The 17,156-nt window shown below is 43.6% G+C and overlaps 1 protein-coding gene across 2 annotated transcripts in view; it reads left to right on the forward strand.

Annotated features, from left to right (window-relative positions):
• Nucleotides 1–16,848, forward strand: part of rtel1 (regulator of telomere elongation helicase 1) — an 81,644-nt gene extending 64,796 nt beyond the window's left edge. Inside the window, exons 29-33 of one of the 2 annotated variants that reach the window (XM_062541902.1) lie at nt 3,360–3,497; nt 4,120–4,205; nt 4,272–4,407; nt 12,388–12,486; nt 16,620–16,848. In XM_062541902.1, coding sequence (XP_062397886.1) covers nt 3,360–3,497; nt 4,120–4,205; nt 4,272–4,407; nt 12,388–12,486; nt 16,620–16,681 — 521 coding nt within the window. In that variant the 3' untranslated portion in view covers nt 16,682–16,848. Of the gene's footprint in view, nt 1–3,359; nt 3,498–4,119; nt 4,206–4,234; nt 4,408–12,387; nt 12,487–16,619 lie in introns of both variants that reach the window. The other variant, XM_062541901.1, reaches the window with a different exon arrangement.
• The last annotated feature ends 308 nt before the right edge of the window (nt 16,849–17,156 follow it).

Genomic DNA, 17,156 nt, shown 5'->3' on the forward strand with positions numbered 1-17,156 from the left:
ATCCCAATAACACACCCAGTCGGAGAACCAAAACTCTCTATAATCAAAATTAAAACATATCATTGTTTCACATTAAAATACATGTAGCTATTTATCACCTCTGACCTCTGAACTTGCGTAAGCAGCCTTCAGGTCGGGCTAGGCTAGGCATTGCTAATTCATCCCCGGACCCCAATTGTTGAATAAAACAATGTCTTGTGTGTGCGGTAGTACTGCTGTAGTTTTGGGAGGGGGCCCTGGCTTGACTTATACGTGAACACAGCTCCACCGGAGATACATGAGCAACTGGGAGAGCTTTTCATGCACTATGGCCGATTTTTGTAAAGAAATACAAAAGTAAATACACCATGTTAAAGTTGACTTCATGTAATATGGCCTATTTTTGTAAAGAAATACAAAAGTAAGTTCACCCATGTTAAAGTTGACTTCATGCACTATGGCCTATTTTTGTAAAGAAATACAAAAGTGAGTACATCCATGCTAAAGTTGACTTCTTAGAGGAATAAAACAAATGTCAACTTTTGGAGATTTGATCTCAATGCCTTAATTTTTTTTAAAACATTTTAGAAAAATCCAACCCTCAAGGACACATGTTTTCTTTGTGAATGGATAATGTATTGGAAATAAAATAAATGTTGTTCCTTAAAATACAGGGGGCATATATGATTACACCCCTATGTTAAAGTCCCATAGAGGCAGGCAGATTTTAATGTTCATGAGTGGTTTTCTTTTTTTTTAATATGGTTTGGCAAATTGAAGGTTTTTTTGGATGATTTTTTTGGGGGGCAGGTGGGTCGGGCCCTTGAGTCGTGCATCTGTCCGAGGTTTCTTCTTGTATGTGTCTCCAATTCTAGGGAGTTTTTCCTCGCCCCTGTTACTCATGGGCTCTCTCTGTTTGTTTAACACTCTGTTAAGCGCCCTGAGACATGTGTAATGTTTTGCCTGCTTATCCTATAGGCGCACCCGGATCATTGGTCTGATTGGTTGAAGGACTATCCAAAAGCGTACTGTGTCATGAACTATGTCCATTGATCACGCCTCTTGTGCAGTAGAAATAAAGCACAGACTCCCCAGACTAATGTTCAATCTTAAAAGACTAGGAGAAGGGGGGCGCTGTTGCGCAGCAGGCTACCATTTACGGGTCCGAGTGCCCACGGGGACCCAGGTTCGAATCCGGCCTGCGGTCATGTCCCGATCCCACCCCATCTCTCTCTCCCACTTGCTTCCTGTCTACCACTTCACTGTCCTGTACTAATAAAGGCAAAAAGCCAAAAAATATACTTAAAAAAAAAAAAAAAAGACTAGGAGACAAGTTCATTGTTGTTCATAAATTCCGAGGAGGAAGCCCTCAGGTATTGTGCAGCCGAATTCTTGCTCAGCTTTCCCAAAGTAGTGATGTGTATATGACTCGTTTCTACTGGAATTCTGAATGTGGCTAATGTGTCTAAAACTTGCCGTGGGTGGAGTCCCATCTCTGCCATATACAATATGGTGGCTCACATGGGTGGAGTCCCATCTCTGCCATATACAATATGGTGGCTCAGTAAAAGTAGATGGAGGGCTTAAAGTGCAAGGTGCATTGTGCAGTTCATGAGGGACGTGCAGGTCATGTTTTGATTCAGCAGCTTGTGGAGAAAAACTCTGAGTTTCTGTGTTAGTCATGCTGCTCCTGAATCCTGACATGTCTCAGCTTTCTGTTGAGTCTGTTGAATGATATTGAATGACTACTGAATGAACCATGAACTCTGATTCTGGCAGAATGCTTTCTGCTCAGCTGTGTCTGATTGAGGATGACTTGGATAACTGGACTAGACTGCTTTTTCTCCAAAAACAGAGTGCTTTCTGCTGAGTCAAATCTGATTGCTGATGACTGATTTGAATCCGGACATGCACTTATCACCTAGATCTCATTTCAGGGAGATACTGGTCAGGAACACCATGATTCACTAGTGTTTCCCTCGGTTGTCAAGGAGATACAGTACTTCTCAGGAACACCATGGTTCACTAGCGTTTCCCTCGGTTGTCAAGGAGATACAGTACTTGTCAGGAACACCATGGTTCACTAGCATTTCCATTGATTACCTGCCCAATCAGTGATGACAGAGGATGACTCCATACAGACATTTCGTAATTAAGTGGCAGTGGTAATCAATAGCAGTAGGCTAGCCACATTCAGTAATCAAGTGGCAGTGGTAATCAATAGCAGTAGGCTCGCCACATTCAGTATTTCCTGATACTGTTTATTGTCAGTTGTTGGTGAAACAGGAAATGACTTCACTAATCCCTGATCGATGTGATTGGTTAGGCTGGCCCATTGTTTTCAAAGTTATTGCGAAGTCTACGCCCATGAGGCTTCTTCGACCTGCTTCTCCTTCTACCACTAGCTCATCCAGATACACTGTGACTAGCGCTTACTCATCTCCACGCTCGGGTATTATGGTATTAAGCTATTGTCACGCATTGTTCCCTAACAGGGGAGCTACACCAGGCTCATCCTCGGGTATTGATCACCTATTGTTCCCTAACAGGGGAGCTACATGCTCACCATGCTCATCCTCGGGTATTGATTATGGTATTAAGCTATTGTCACCTATTGTTCCCTAACAGGGGAGCTACAGTATACCAGGCGCGTCATCTCCAATCTCATCCTCGAGTATTACATTACACTGCATTTTGCAGACACTCTTTTGCCCAAAGTGACTTACATGTGTCAACTACATTACAAGGGATTACATTACATTGCTCCCTGGGCATCTTGGGGTCAAGTGCCTTGCTCAAGGGCACAACGGTGGAAGCCGGGAATTAAACCGGTAACTTTCAGGCTACTGCATGCTATCCCAGCTCCTTAACCACTACACTACCAGCGCTGTTTTGATTATGGTAGAAGCTATGGTCACCTGTTGTTCCCTAAGGTCTCGTTTGTAGTGCAGCTTGAATGCTATTCCTCATTTTCTGAGTCACTTTGGGTGAAAGCATCTGCTAGATGAATGAGTGTAATTGTGTATGAGTATTGTGTATTGATGAATGAGTGTAATCCAGGTACTGCATCTCGAGCGTGGTGTGTGTATGTGTGTGTGTGTGTGTGTAATTCAGCAGACCGCAATGTCCTGCTAATGCCACTGGTGTGTGTGTGTGTGTGTGTGTGTGTGTGTGTAATTCAGCAGACGGTAATGTCCTGCTCATGCTACTGATGTGTGTGTGTGTGTGTGTGTGTGTGTGTGTGTGTGTGTGTAATTCAGCAGACCGTTTATGTCCTGCTAATGCTACTGATGGTGCTGTTTTAAAGAGTTTCCTGATAATATCAACTGTGTGTGTGTGTGTGTGTGTGTGTGTGTGTGTGTGTGTGTGTGTGTGTGCAGGGCTGTACCAGGCAGTGCGTCCCCACCATAAGAAGCGCTTCCATGAGCAGTGTGTGTTGCTGACGGGGGAGGGCTGTGGATACAAGCCTGAGCATTCCTTAAGCAGAGACCAGAGGAGGGCTCTGACCACTCACACAGGTAACACACACACACACACACACACACGCGCACAGTACACACACATGCACAGTACACACACACACACACACACACACACAGTACACACACACACAGTACACACACATGCACAGTACACACACACACAGTACACACACATGCATACACACACACACGCACAGTACACACACACACACACACACACGCACAGTACACACACACACGTACAGTGCACACACACACGTGCGCGCAGTACTCACACACACACACACACTTACAATACATGCCCAGTACACACACACACACACACACGCGCGCGCGCACACACATACGTACAGCACATACACACAGACACAGTACACACACACACACACACGCACACAGTACTCACACACACATGTACAGTACATACATATATATACACACACACACACGCGCGCACCCACGCACACCCACACACACACACACACACACACACACACACACACGTACAGTACATACACACAGACACACACACATATACACACACGCACAGTACACACACTGGTAACGCACACACACAAGAGACACACTTACATAGATGCATTTGATTAGTGATGAAAAGTGTGTGTGTGTGTGTGTGTGTGTGTGTGTGTGTGTGTAGACAGTGAAGCCTCCTCAGGTCCTGAGGAGGTTGCCGTCGCAGTCCCTTCCTCAGAGCCAACAGCGTTGATGGCAGAGGTGCAAAAGGCTTTGGGTGCGGACAAGTCCAAACAGCTCTCCGAGCCGGCCGTGCTAATGGCCGATATGCAGAAGGCTTTGGGTGCGGACAAGTCCAAACAGCTGTTCTCCTGCCTGAGTGCCTACCGCAAGAACCACCAGTACGACCAGATGGTGACCACTGTTGTTAGCCTCCTCACCGAGAGGGACGAACACCTGCAGCTCCTAAAGCGTAAGTGGTGTGTGTGTGTGTGTGTGTTAGGGATGGGCATTCGATTACATTTTCTTGTCGGGAGAATTAACGATCAACTATCGATTAATCATTAATATTTTTATATTAAAATTCATTATTTATTCAATTTAAAATGCAATGAAATACAAAGCTACAACATGTTGTTTGTTGCATAGTGTGAGTCTTGAAGCAATGAAATCAATTTCACTGTGTGGCAACAATTAAACATTTTACCAGGCAGGGGCAATGTTTTACCCCATTCTCAGTTTCCGTTTTGATTGCGTTCAGTTTCAACCTAGCATCAACTCGAATTTAGCATGGAGGACATGCGATGCTCAACGAGCTGAAAAAATGACCCAATGGCTCTACAAGTTCATTGAGATGATATGCTGCCCTTATCCATTTATTGAAATCAACATATCACATAGCCTACTATCACCAGGCTGGTATCTCTGCTCCTTTTCCTTGTAATGAGAATCTACCAGTTTGGTAGGCTAAATAACGTTACAGGATGCACTGCTGTATTTATTCAAGTGGTAGGCTACATAGTTTGAGTTATGGCCTTGTTGTACTTTGCTTTGGACCAAGGCGCAAATAGCATAACCATAACCATACACGTTGTTGTAGTGTACTGAAATCAAAACGGAAACTCGCAGGTAACTGAGAATGGCGTCAAATTGTAAAATGTTTAATTGTTGCCACGCAGTGAAATTAATGTAATTGTTTCAAGACTCACACTACGCAACGCAGCCTAGGCTACAATAGTTTAATCGATTACAAATGTATGTAATCGACGAAATTCTTAATGATCAATCCACGATCGTCGATTAATTATGCCCATCCCTAGTGTGTGTGTATATGTGTTTGTTTGTCTTTGCGTGGTCAGCTTTTTCACCAAAAGAGATGAACACTTGCAGCTCTTAAAGTGTAAGTCACAAGTCATCTGCATGTATGCATGTGTGAATGAGGTTGATGATATGCATCATAAATACGATGTATCAATTACCGATTGCCATTATTTTATCGGTATGATTTTGACGCATCAATATATTAATATTTCATTCATTCAGTTGGTCTAGCTTCATCGTTCTGTGCAACAATAGGCACAGCAATGAGAAATGTAACAATGAATTCATAGATAATCATTCTTCTGCCAAGAAATATATTTCCTTTATCTGAATGATTGCCAAGCAACATTAAGACGCAGCTACTCTAACTTTTGTGTAAGTTTTGGTAGCGTAATACTATAGAACGAAATGCGGTCAAGGTGTATGTTTATACTGGGATTTTACAATGGCATCGAACGCAATTCAGCCAATTCATAATCAAGAGCCGGAACTATCCGTTTTAGAATAAGCAATATTGCAGGTTGCCGTGGGTTAGTATTAGCCTGGGTGTTCCCATGCTGCCTTGCTCGCAATTTCATTCACGCTGCTAAGGCAGTCTGGAAACTACTGCCCTAATTTTTGCCTGAGATAAGGGACCAATCACAGAACAGGGGGGAAAGCAAGACGATGATGAGCTATGCACAGACGCATTTGATAGACATCCGTGGCGCCCAATGAACGGATCTGGGCATTTTTACAATTACGAGAAAATGAACGTCTGGTTGCCAGACCACGTCTCATTTGAGAAGTGGTAGGCGTTAGCCAGGCTAGACTTCCACTATATTTATATCTAATCTAAAACCCCATTGAACGGTTCTGGGCATTTTTTCAAATACGAGAAAATTAACATTTGGTTGCCAGACCACGTCTCATTTGAGAAGTGATAACCACTTGCCAGGCTAGGCGAGTATAGCACTAGGCTATTATGTGGGCTTGCACAATTGCTATTAAACAATTACTGAAACATTGACGTGTATCATATTGATTTAGGCGAACAATGTTAATAGATTGTAGAATCCACAATGTTTGTTCCATATGCTCTCACTGTCAAGCACCTTCACAATGATGTAAACAATCCTCCACTGAAATGTACTGTATAGGGACTTAACACCTTCACACCAGTCTTAACTCCAAGATGGTGGTTGTCTACACATCCCTGGTCTTACATATGATTCCCCATTCATTTGAATAGGGGCCGGATCTTAAGTATGATTCCCCATTCATTTGAATAGGGGCCGGATCTTAAGTATGATTCCCCATTCATTTGAATAGGGGCCGGATCTTAAGTATGATTCCCCATTCATTTGAATAGGAGCCGAATCTTGATGCAATAATGGATGCAAATCCTGGTCCAACACCTTTCAGACCCACTCATTAATCTCCATAGACAGTATAATAAACTAAGTACTCTGAGTAGCCTTTAAGAAAATTGTCATCTTACTACTCACTTGTTGCCTCAACCTAATGAAATCCTATTTTTCGCGTAGCCTGGATGTTACTCTTGAATATATCATCTGGCTGCACAGCTACAGTAATTACTCTGTTAAAGTTCAGCAATTTTTTTCTACGCTCGCTAATATGGAGGTGATGATGACAAAGTTTACAAGTTGCAAAAACCGTCTGGCTGTGCTAGTAAACGTCTTTTGACGAAAAAGCTGTTGGGCTTATGACGTCGGACTTATAAACCGAATAACAGGAGACCACAGGACATGATGGTAGGTGGCAGTTTTGAGACCTGCTGAACATGTTCATTGTTTTCATAAATTCCGAAGAGGAAGTCTTCAGGTCTTGTGCAGCTGAATTCTTGCCCAGCTTTCCCAAAGTAGTTATGTATGTATGACTCATTTCTACTGGAATTCTGAACGTGTCTGACGTGTCTAAAACTTGCCATGGGTGGAGTCACATCTCTAAAAGGACAAAAAAGTCCGCACACTAAGGCTCCAATATTATTTCTTTCTTTCTTTTATTCACCACATTGTGACGTTTCGGGCCAACAGCCCTTCCTCAGACTGTCCTTTTACTGTTGCCTTTTTTGAGTCCAGCACCTACTTTAAAACACTCAGATGTGAGCACCCGCTTCTACTCTATTGGAGTCACATCTCTGCCATATATGGTGGCTCAGTAAAAGCACATCCAGGATACAGAGCAAGGTGCATTGTTCAGTTCATGACAAAGGTGCGGGTCATGTTTTGACTCCGTAGCCCAATCGCGTGCGGATAAAAACTCATGCTAGTCCTGATGCTCCTGAATTACTTGCCTGATGTCAGCAGCTGCAGTAGGTGTTGGGAGGTTTCTTTTAAGATCTTGATAGTCCTACTCCAACATCTGCAATAGGCAGCTGCCGTGTTGGGAGGTGTCTTTTAAGATCTTGATAGTCCTACTCCAACATCTCTTCTGATGGAGTTGGTCCAGGACTGGGGCAGCGGGACCACAACACTGCTCAGCAGCACGCATCACCCTTTGGAGGGCCATCCTGTGCTCCTCACAGCTGCTGCCGCATCACCCTTTTGAGGGCCTTCCAAACTTCCTCAGCTGCCTTAGATGGTACAGGCGCTGATTCGCTTTCCTGGCTGTGGTCTGGGTGTGAGCAGACCAAGTCAGCTCCTCAGATATGGGGACGCCCAGATATTTCAAACAGCTCGCCCGTTCTACTGGGGCCCCGCTGGAGTTGAGGCCGGCACACGAGTGCTGACCCCCTTTTGTTTTGCTGATGGCAAGTTGGAGGCAGTTACATCTGGGACTAAGAAAGGTATATTGATTTTTTATGTGTGTGTGTGTATGGGCTGGTGTGTGGGCAGCCGTGGTGTACTGGTTAGGGCTTCGGGCTTGTGACCGGAGGGTTGCCGGTTCGATCCCCGACCAGTCCACCACGGCTGAAGTGCCCTTGAGCAAGGCACCTAACCCCTCACTGCTCCCCGAGCGCCGCTGGTTGGGCAGGCAGCTCACTGCTCTGGGTTAGTGTGTGATTCACCTCACTGTGTGTGTGCTGTGTGTGCTATTCTCTGTAAGGACTAAAAACTATGTACTGTATGTACACTTGGAGTTTGTTCCCGTAAGGTTTTTGTGGCGTCATAGTTGTAGATGACACCAGTAATTCCTCAATACCGTCCCTTCCTGTAGATGACACCAGTTGGCCTCAGAAGTGCTCAGTCATTACCCTTTAAGTCATTTCTCATTCTTCAGTCATTTTATTTGTGTGTGTGTGTGCGTGCGTGTGTGCGTGTGTGTGTGTGTGCATGAATGTACACAAAGTGCTAGAAAACTCATTTGTGCGGTTTTATAAGCGTCCCTTTCCTGTCTTAATAGACGTGTTATTCATAGAGGTCTGGAGAGATGTGTGTTTTATAAGCATCCCTTTCCTGTCGTAATAGACGTGTTAGGAGGTCTGGAGAGATGTGTAAGCATGACTGTGCATGTGATTTTTGGTGTTTAGTTTAGTGGTGGTTTGATAATGCTATTGTGGGTCTCGTTTGTGTGTGAGTTTGGTGTGTGCGTGCATGTGTCCTTTGTTTGTGTTGACGTGTTTGTGTAAAAATGGTGTTGTGTTTCCCTTTTTCTGTGTGAAACTTATTCTAGCATGACTCCACACAGTAAGGAATTCTGCATGTCGCAGACCAGCTTCCTTCTCCATGGCAAAGAGAAGCTGTCAAAGAATTTAAATTAGTCATATTTATGTTTAAGACTTTGTATTAGTCGTATTTGTGTCTAAGTAAGTACTGTTTGTATTTAAGACAATTTGATGAAGACAGATACTGTACATGTTTTTCCAAGGCAGTTTCCATGGTCATTTTCCCTTTAGTGCTTGTATTTTTGTTTTGTTTTTAAAGATAAGTGGTTTCCATTTCTGTTCCTGCTTCCAACGTACTGTAGGTCAGTAGATGACTACTTAAGGAAGTGTTCCCAAGGCAACCTTTTAAAAAAATATTTATAGTTGCGTGTTTATGGGCTGTTTTCCGCAGTCTTGGCACCAGTAAATACATGAATGGAAATGTGTGGGATTTCATGGCTGACACATAACCATGGATACCAGAATATATTACAAAATACCTAAACGATACAACTAGAAAGTACAGGTGAAACTCAAAAAATTAGAACCAGAAGTTCATTGATCTCAGTAATTCAACATAAAAGATTAAACTAATATATCATATAGACTCATTACATGCAAAGTGAGATATTTCAAGCCTTTATGTGTTATAATGTTGATGATTATGGCTTACAGCTTATGAAAACAAAATCTCAGAAAATTCGAATATTAAATGAAATCAACAGCAAAAAAAGCATTTCAAATACAGAAATGTCGACCCTCTGAAAAGTGTAATCATGCATATGTCCTCAGTACTTGGTTTGGGCCCCTTTTGCATGAATGACAAAATCTCAGTGCGGCATGGCATGGCTGCTATCAGCTCTTTTGCATGAATGACTGTCTCAGTGCGGCATGGCATGGATGCTATCAGCTGTGGCACTCCTGAGGTGTTCTGGAGGACCAGGATGCTTCAGATGCTGCCTTCAGCCCTTCTGCTTTGTTCGCCTCATGTCTCTCATCTCTCTCTCGGCAATGCCCCATCAATTTCTCTATCAAGCGAGTTTGCGGTCCAATCAAGCATCGCATGGTCATTCAACCAGGCTTTGGTACTTTTGCCAGTGTGGGCAGGTGCCAAGTCCTGCTGGAAAATGAAGTCATCATCTCCATAAAGCTCGTCTGCTGACAGAAGCACGAAGTCCTCTAAAACATCCTGGTAGCCCGCTGTGTGGACTCACAGTGGTCCAACACCAGCAGATGGGACAGTATGGCTCCATAAAGCAACACAGACTGTGGACACTTCCCACGGGACTGGAGTCCACTCTTCCTCCAGACCTAGTTAGTGGGCTTGCTGCAAGGGCTTGACTAGTTTGTGCAATTTTGATTCAGTACATGATAAACCAGCTCGGAATGTGCATCCACACCGGGTCTCAATTGACAGGTAGGCTACATGAACACTATGTTCATCACAGTATATGCATTACTTTGCTATGACTAAAGCCCTATTCGGACTGGATTCGTTTTATTAACAGGGAATTTTGTCCCGTCCGGACGCGCCACATCAGTAAACATAACGGAGTATGTCCGCGAAATTCTATTGTTCAGCTATTGTTCTTCTGTGCCCACTTCTTTAAGACGCCTCTTCTCCTAGAGTGTTTGAGCTATCGACGCGGTTCAAACACTTAAAAATCAGGCCCGATCCGGTGTAGGTTGCTTGTTAATGTCGGATGGCTGCCGGTTGTCGTTTTTCCGGTATTCCCGGGAAGGGAAGACATGAATGGCTTGTATCACTGTGCCTAATGTTTTTTTTTTATGTTACCGTGGTAACTGGTGGGGTTCTTGGGCCTGAGTGAGCTTGTGTCTCCATCGTGAGCACACAGAGCTGGCTGTGTTTGGAGCGAGCATCACCCAACAGCTGGTGCACACGTAAACATTTACAGCACGAGGCATATTCTAAACAATGCTGTAAAGTCATCATGGCCATTTCTAAATGAAACTTCTCTTGCTTTAGAAAGTGCAGCAACCTGAATAAAAGAAAAAAAAAACATTTATTTTGCGGTAAGAATGAAAACTTAGAAACTCAATATGATGTGTCCTGATTGCAAAAACAAAAATATTTCCACAATTGTTACAGTACAGCATGTTTTAAGCCAAAGCAACTTCCAGCATGGTAAACAGAGAGAAGGATGCGGTGATTGACCATGTCAAAGACAGCCGATGAGTCAAGCAGAATGAGTACTGATGACCGTGTGATTGCTGTGGCCTCCTTAAAAGCTTCTGTTATGGATAGCAGAGCCGTTTCGGTTATTAATAATAATAATAATAATGATGATGATGAAATAAAACAATGAAAAGAAAGCCATAAAGAATAAGTAGCATAAAAGACGTAAGGTGGAATAATCAGAAGACAGATACAGGTCTGTTTTTAACAGATAGACTTTGCCAGAGTCTAATTTAAGTGCGATAGAGCTGTGTAGACTAACAGGCTTATCCTGGCGGATCACTTTTCCACGGTGAGGTAAACGCCTAACTTATGTGTCTCACAGGGTTCCCACGGGTAATGGAATTTCAGGAATATCATGGAATTTTGATAGATGAAGTCTATTTCAGACATGGAAAGTCAGGAAATGTATTATAAACCGTATCATACTGTATATGGGGCAAAGTCATGGAATAAATGTATTAGCAAGTCTATTTCCGTGCAGCATTGCTGTGCCTCTGGCTATCAGCTTCACCACTAGTGTGAGTGGTTGTGGTTGGGCCAGGTTTGTTTATTCAGTGCCCATGTGTTCATCACAAGGCAGCTGCTCTGGAGATGTCCGTGTATTGCACCATTCATCAGTAGACATGGAAGTTCAGGGGGGTGGGGGGTGGGGGGGTTGTCCGGGCAAAGTCATGAAATTTTACATTTGACTTAGAGCGGGAGCCCTGGTCTTATGTGTGTGATTGTGTGTGTGTGTGTGTGTGTGTGTGTGATTGTGTGATTTTGTGTGTGTGTGTGTGTCTACAATCTACAAGAATGTATGCATCTCACCTTGCATGTTCAAACTCTGTAATAGTGGAAATAATGTGTTTTTAAATGTTGCTGCAAAAAGGCCAGATGTTGTTGTTGTTAATGAGGACAGCAGAGAAGTAACCATTATTGAAGTGGGCTGTGCATTTGACTACAGTCTAGAGGATGCCTACCATACCAAGCTTTTAAAGTATCAGCCACTCAGAGACATTGTTGTACATCTTGGGTACAAATGTAAGCTGTTGGTGTGTATATGTGGAAGCCTAGGTAATGTCCACAGACTAGTAGTCAGGGGGTTGCAGATTGCTGGTCTCTCTAAGCCAAGAGCAAAGGCTCTAGCAAAATTCTGCTCAATTTCTGTGATAATTGGCAGTCGCCACATATGGAGAAGGCGTTGTTTTAAGTACCCATGAACTGAGACCAGAGGCATAGGCTACTGGGTTTGCAATGCTGGTGTCTAAAATTGTTTGTGTTCAATGAAATTCATTGTAAAATGTGAACACAAATAAAGGTATTAAAATGTGTGTGTGTGTGTGTGTGTGTGTGTATGGTTACAGGGCTGGAGGTGTTCATCCCTGCCTGTGATCGATCGCGCTTCAGGGAAATGACCGCATCCTTGACCGGTGGTAGCCACAGCCAAGAAACCCAGTCATCAGGTGCGTTTTCCACACTCACACACTCTCTCTCTCTCTCTCTCACACACACACACACACACACACACACACACACACACACACACACATGCTGATAGACATATTCTGTCTTTGTCACTGTACATTTTTCTGTTTCATGTTTCGGGTGTTTTTTTTTTCAATGCCGAAACGTCACATTACATTTCCATCCAGAGCTCGTGGTATAGCAGACCTTTTTTTCACCTACGGTAACTTCCTGTGTATTAGCCGCATTGTGTATAAGCCGCAGGATAGTGTTTTTCACCTACGGTAACTTCCTGTGTATTAGCCGCGTTGTGTATAGGCCGCAGGATAGTGTTTTTCACTACAGTCATTTCCTGTGTATTAGCCGCATTGTGTATAAGCCGCAGGATAGTGTTTTTCATCTGCGGTAATTTCCTGTGTATTAGCCGCACTGTGTATAGGCCGCAGGATAGTGTTTTTCATCTGCGGTAATTTCCTGTGTATTAGCCGCATTGTGTATAGGCCGCAGGATAGTGTTTTGTGCAAGTTAAAAGAAACAAAACCATATCAACACCACTAACTGCCCTCGTGTATTAACCTCATAGCTGACGAAATTTAGCCATATCAATGTATAAGCCGCGGCTAATCAGAGATGTTCACAAGTCTTTTGTCACGAGTCCAAGTCTCAAGTCTTTGAGGGTGAAGTTCAAGTCAAGTCTCAAATCTTCGTCGCCGCGCACGTGATACGTTACATCAGTTGCGTGTGCCTCCATGTTGGAAAACGTGGGTGAAATTGTTTTTAAATCAGGATGTAACGAAATATTACAGACATCTTTCTTTACAGTGGGTTGTGTTTGCACAGGATTAATATTACCTACGGTAATTTCCCCGGACCGTTTGATGGTAAAAGTGGCTGTAAATTTCGCGGACATACTCCGTTATGTTTACTGATATGGCGCGTCCGGACGGGACAAAATTCCCTGTTAATAAAACGAATCCAGTCCGAATAGGGCTTTAGTCATAGCAAAGTAATGCACATACTGTGATGAACATAGTGTTCATGTAGCCTACCTGTCAATTGAGAACCGGTGTGGATGCACATACTGTGATGAACGTAGTGTTCATGTAGCCTACCTGTCAATTGAGAACCGGTGTGGATGCACATACTGTGATGAACGTAGTGTTCATGTAGCCTACCTGTCAATTGAGAACCGGTGTGGATGCACATACTGTGATGAACGTAGTGTTCATGTAGCCTACCTGTCAATTGAGAACCGGTGTGGATGCACATTCCGAGCCGGTTTATCATCATCATTACTGAATCAAAATTGCACAAACTAGTCAAATCACCATTCAAGAATTGTGAAGGCTTGGCCAAGTCCCCACCGTCAATCTAGTATAAATGTTTGAGTGTGAACTGATTGTGAAACCTTCATTCCCACTGATGGCCCAGTTTCTTGACAGATAAGTTGGCCAACATTCCTCCACAGTGACGCACAGGGATTATCCTTGACAGTTTTTATAAATGAAATCATCGCCCCAATGCATTCTGGCATAAAATCGCTCTGGTTTCCTAACAAAGGTATTCAATCAGTAAACATTGTCGGTCAATCAAATCAATCAGTTTGGGGTCATCTTCACCAAGAAATGTCCCAGATCAGTCTTCCTCTGTGTGGTACGAGCATTTGTTTTAAGCAGTAAAGAAATGCACAGGTGTTATAAACACGTGTTTTTTTTCTATTCTGATAGTTTTAGTCTTTTGAGTTTCCATTGAGATCATTTTTGATCACAACTGTGCAGAAATTCAGGACTTCAGGACCTAATGGTGTGTTTCCAGCGAGCGGTACTGTGTTCAGTTCTGTGTAAACGGGCGTAACGTTTTTCCACCTGCTGACTGCTGTGGACGAGGTATTCAGGCTGAGTCATTCCAGCTGAAGCGAGCGCGTACCCTTTCAATACAGGAGACGCTTGATCAGGAGGATGTGATGTCAGATTCACCTCAGATCATCACTGCAACACATCATAAACTGGAAGGTGGCCAAGGTCAATCGAGCAGAAAGCAACAAGTAGTATCGCTGGCTTCCTGAGGCTGTGGATATCCCAAAGCGTGCCCCCAGAGCGCTGTGCTGTTCTGTGTGTGTGTGTGTGTGTGTGTGTGTGTGTGTGTGTGTGGATATCCCAGAGCGTGCCCCCAGAGCTGTGAACTAAGATGAAGACGCATACCAACGTTCCCACACCTGGCACGCAATGTCACCGAGACACTCCCTCCCACCTGGAGGACCGTCATACAGCACAGGATTTTTTTTTTGTTTTTTAACTGGCTGCAGCCTAAAATTAGGAGTGTTGATGCCGCAGTTCAACACGTGTGTTTTTACGCCTTGGCATGCATGCTGGATGTGACATGGGGGGTGAGGCTACATCGTCGATTTTACCTTTGAGTTGGAAGGTCGAGATTGAGATGTCATTTTGATCGATTTGGACTCAAAAATGAAATGGTGACAATAATCATCCAAACACCTGGCATCTTCACTACCCATGCTGTGCTCTCATTCAGGGCTACCCAAGATCCGCCTCCATCCTGTCTGACCTGCACTGTGTGTGTGTGTGTGTGTGTCTGTGTCTGTGTCTGTGTCATATCTTTTGCATTTCTTATCCAAACAGCAACACATTTAGCACTGCACTTACTCATGCCTGCAGCAAGACACCTGCCCAGTTTTAAATCAATTGGATGAACTATTTGAGAAATATGCGAATAACAGACAGACAAACAAGCAGACAGACTGTGGTAAAATACAGTATTAAACGCAAGAAGGCAAAAAGTACGCACAGGGGCAGGCCGGCCATACGGTAATGTACACAGCTTTATTCACAACGCCGGACTCCGATTACAAACACACAAGCATCCTAGGTGAGCATGAGAGCAACAAGTCTGCCCTAGACAAAGTCTTCTCGTTATCTCTAGGCTATAGTGGAGGGATCACATGAGATGAAAAGAACAAGCTGTCATGATGAACCCGAAAAGGAAACCATTGGCCCCAGCCAACAAAAAGAAAGAAACCATTATCACTCCAGACTCCCTCAGGAGTTTGACCTCAGAGCTCATGGTCATGGTCATGGAGGAATCACTTCCAGACTCGTAGCGAGAGTGACCTCAAAGATCAGGGACAAGAGAAAAGATCCTCTAGGCTGGGTGAACCCTGCCTGAACTTCCGGGGAATTTGAATTTCGCCCGGCAGCTCAGGCTGTAAACCAGCAGATCGATTTTCGCTGTTTACTGCCAGAACCTTTGGCTCCAATCAGAAACGGCCATACTCAAGTCCTGGCACGCTATTGGCCGGTGACGCGCCCAAAACGAAACTTAAGCGACGCAAAGAGCAGTAGAAACAAAGCGTAGCCTCGCCAGACTAATGTTCAATCTTGAAAGATTGAGTTTAGTGTGCTGAAAAGCAGACTAAAGATCCTCCTTTTAACGTCCCGAGCAGACATTTAACAGCTGAGATGTTATTCACATTCAATACTCAAGATTCAATACTTTAATGTCCCGAGCACACATTTAACAGCTGAGATGTTATTCACATTCAATACTCAAGATTCAATACTTTAATTGCCATACAACAGAAGTCGTTAGGAATTTGCTACGGTGTGCTCCACAACAGACAAGACAACACCACGCAAAAACAGGAAGCCTGAGACGCAGACATAGACATAAGACAAAGTACATACATGATACATTCGCTCCAACATGGCTCGTCCCTACATACGCAGGTATAAAGTGGCAAGTGACAGTAGAAGTTCACCTAAAGTGCAAATGTTAAGTTCACATCCAGAAGTGCAAATATAGCATCACACTGTTCATCACTGACATGATTTCATGACATTCATTTGTCCACTAATGAACTGCAATAAGTCCAGTTGATAGTCATGGTGCCATAGCAAAACTACAAAGACTGACTGTTTTGATGATGAACCTCCCATGTGTGTCAGTCATGTGTAATGAGGCGAGCGCTGACTCATCAATTATCGGATTCTCCTTATTCAGTGACGGCCGTAACGGGAACGGATAACGCTACGCGTTTCCTATAAGTGACATAAGAGGACGGCGCATAGAGGCATGAATAACAGTACTGACAGGTTCTGCTTTTTTTTTGTTTCAGCCTCCAGTGACAGGGGGAAATCCCAACCCAAGATCTCCGCATTCTTCTCTGATCGTAGTTAGCAACTCGCTGATTGGCTGACGTCACCCTCTGTTGGATTTTCTTGCAGAATGTAATACGTCTTGTCAGTGTTTTGTCTTGTGACACACATGTTACAATAGAAGCATCATGCAAGTATTATTTTATATAATTATCAGAAATGAAATGAGATTAAAGTATTTAATTTGAAGTTGTGCAGTTATCATTCATTCAGATGACTGTGGATTATGCGTGGTTGTGGTCTCTCTCTCTGTGTGTGTGTGTGTGTGTGTGTGTGTGTGTATGTGTGTGTGAGAGAGAGAGAGAGAGAGAGAGAGAGAGAGAGAGAGAGAGAGAGAGTTTTAGTTTTCTTTCATGAATATTAAGAGGTCACCAACTTTGTAGCCTTTCGGGAACAGCATATTGACATATCTATTCCTATTATTCCTTATCTCTTCCCTTTCACACTCATGTTACACTTCCCTTCTGCCCCTCTCAGACTGGCCATCAACATAAAAC

The sequence above is a fragment of the Sardina pilchardus genome, chromosome 7, assembly GCF_963854185.1.
Source record: "Sardina pilchardus chromosome 7, fSarPil1.1, whole genome shotgun sequence".
NCBI lineage: Eukaryota > Metazoa > Chordata > Actinopteri > Clupeiformes > Clupeidae > Sardina > Sardina pilchardus.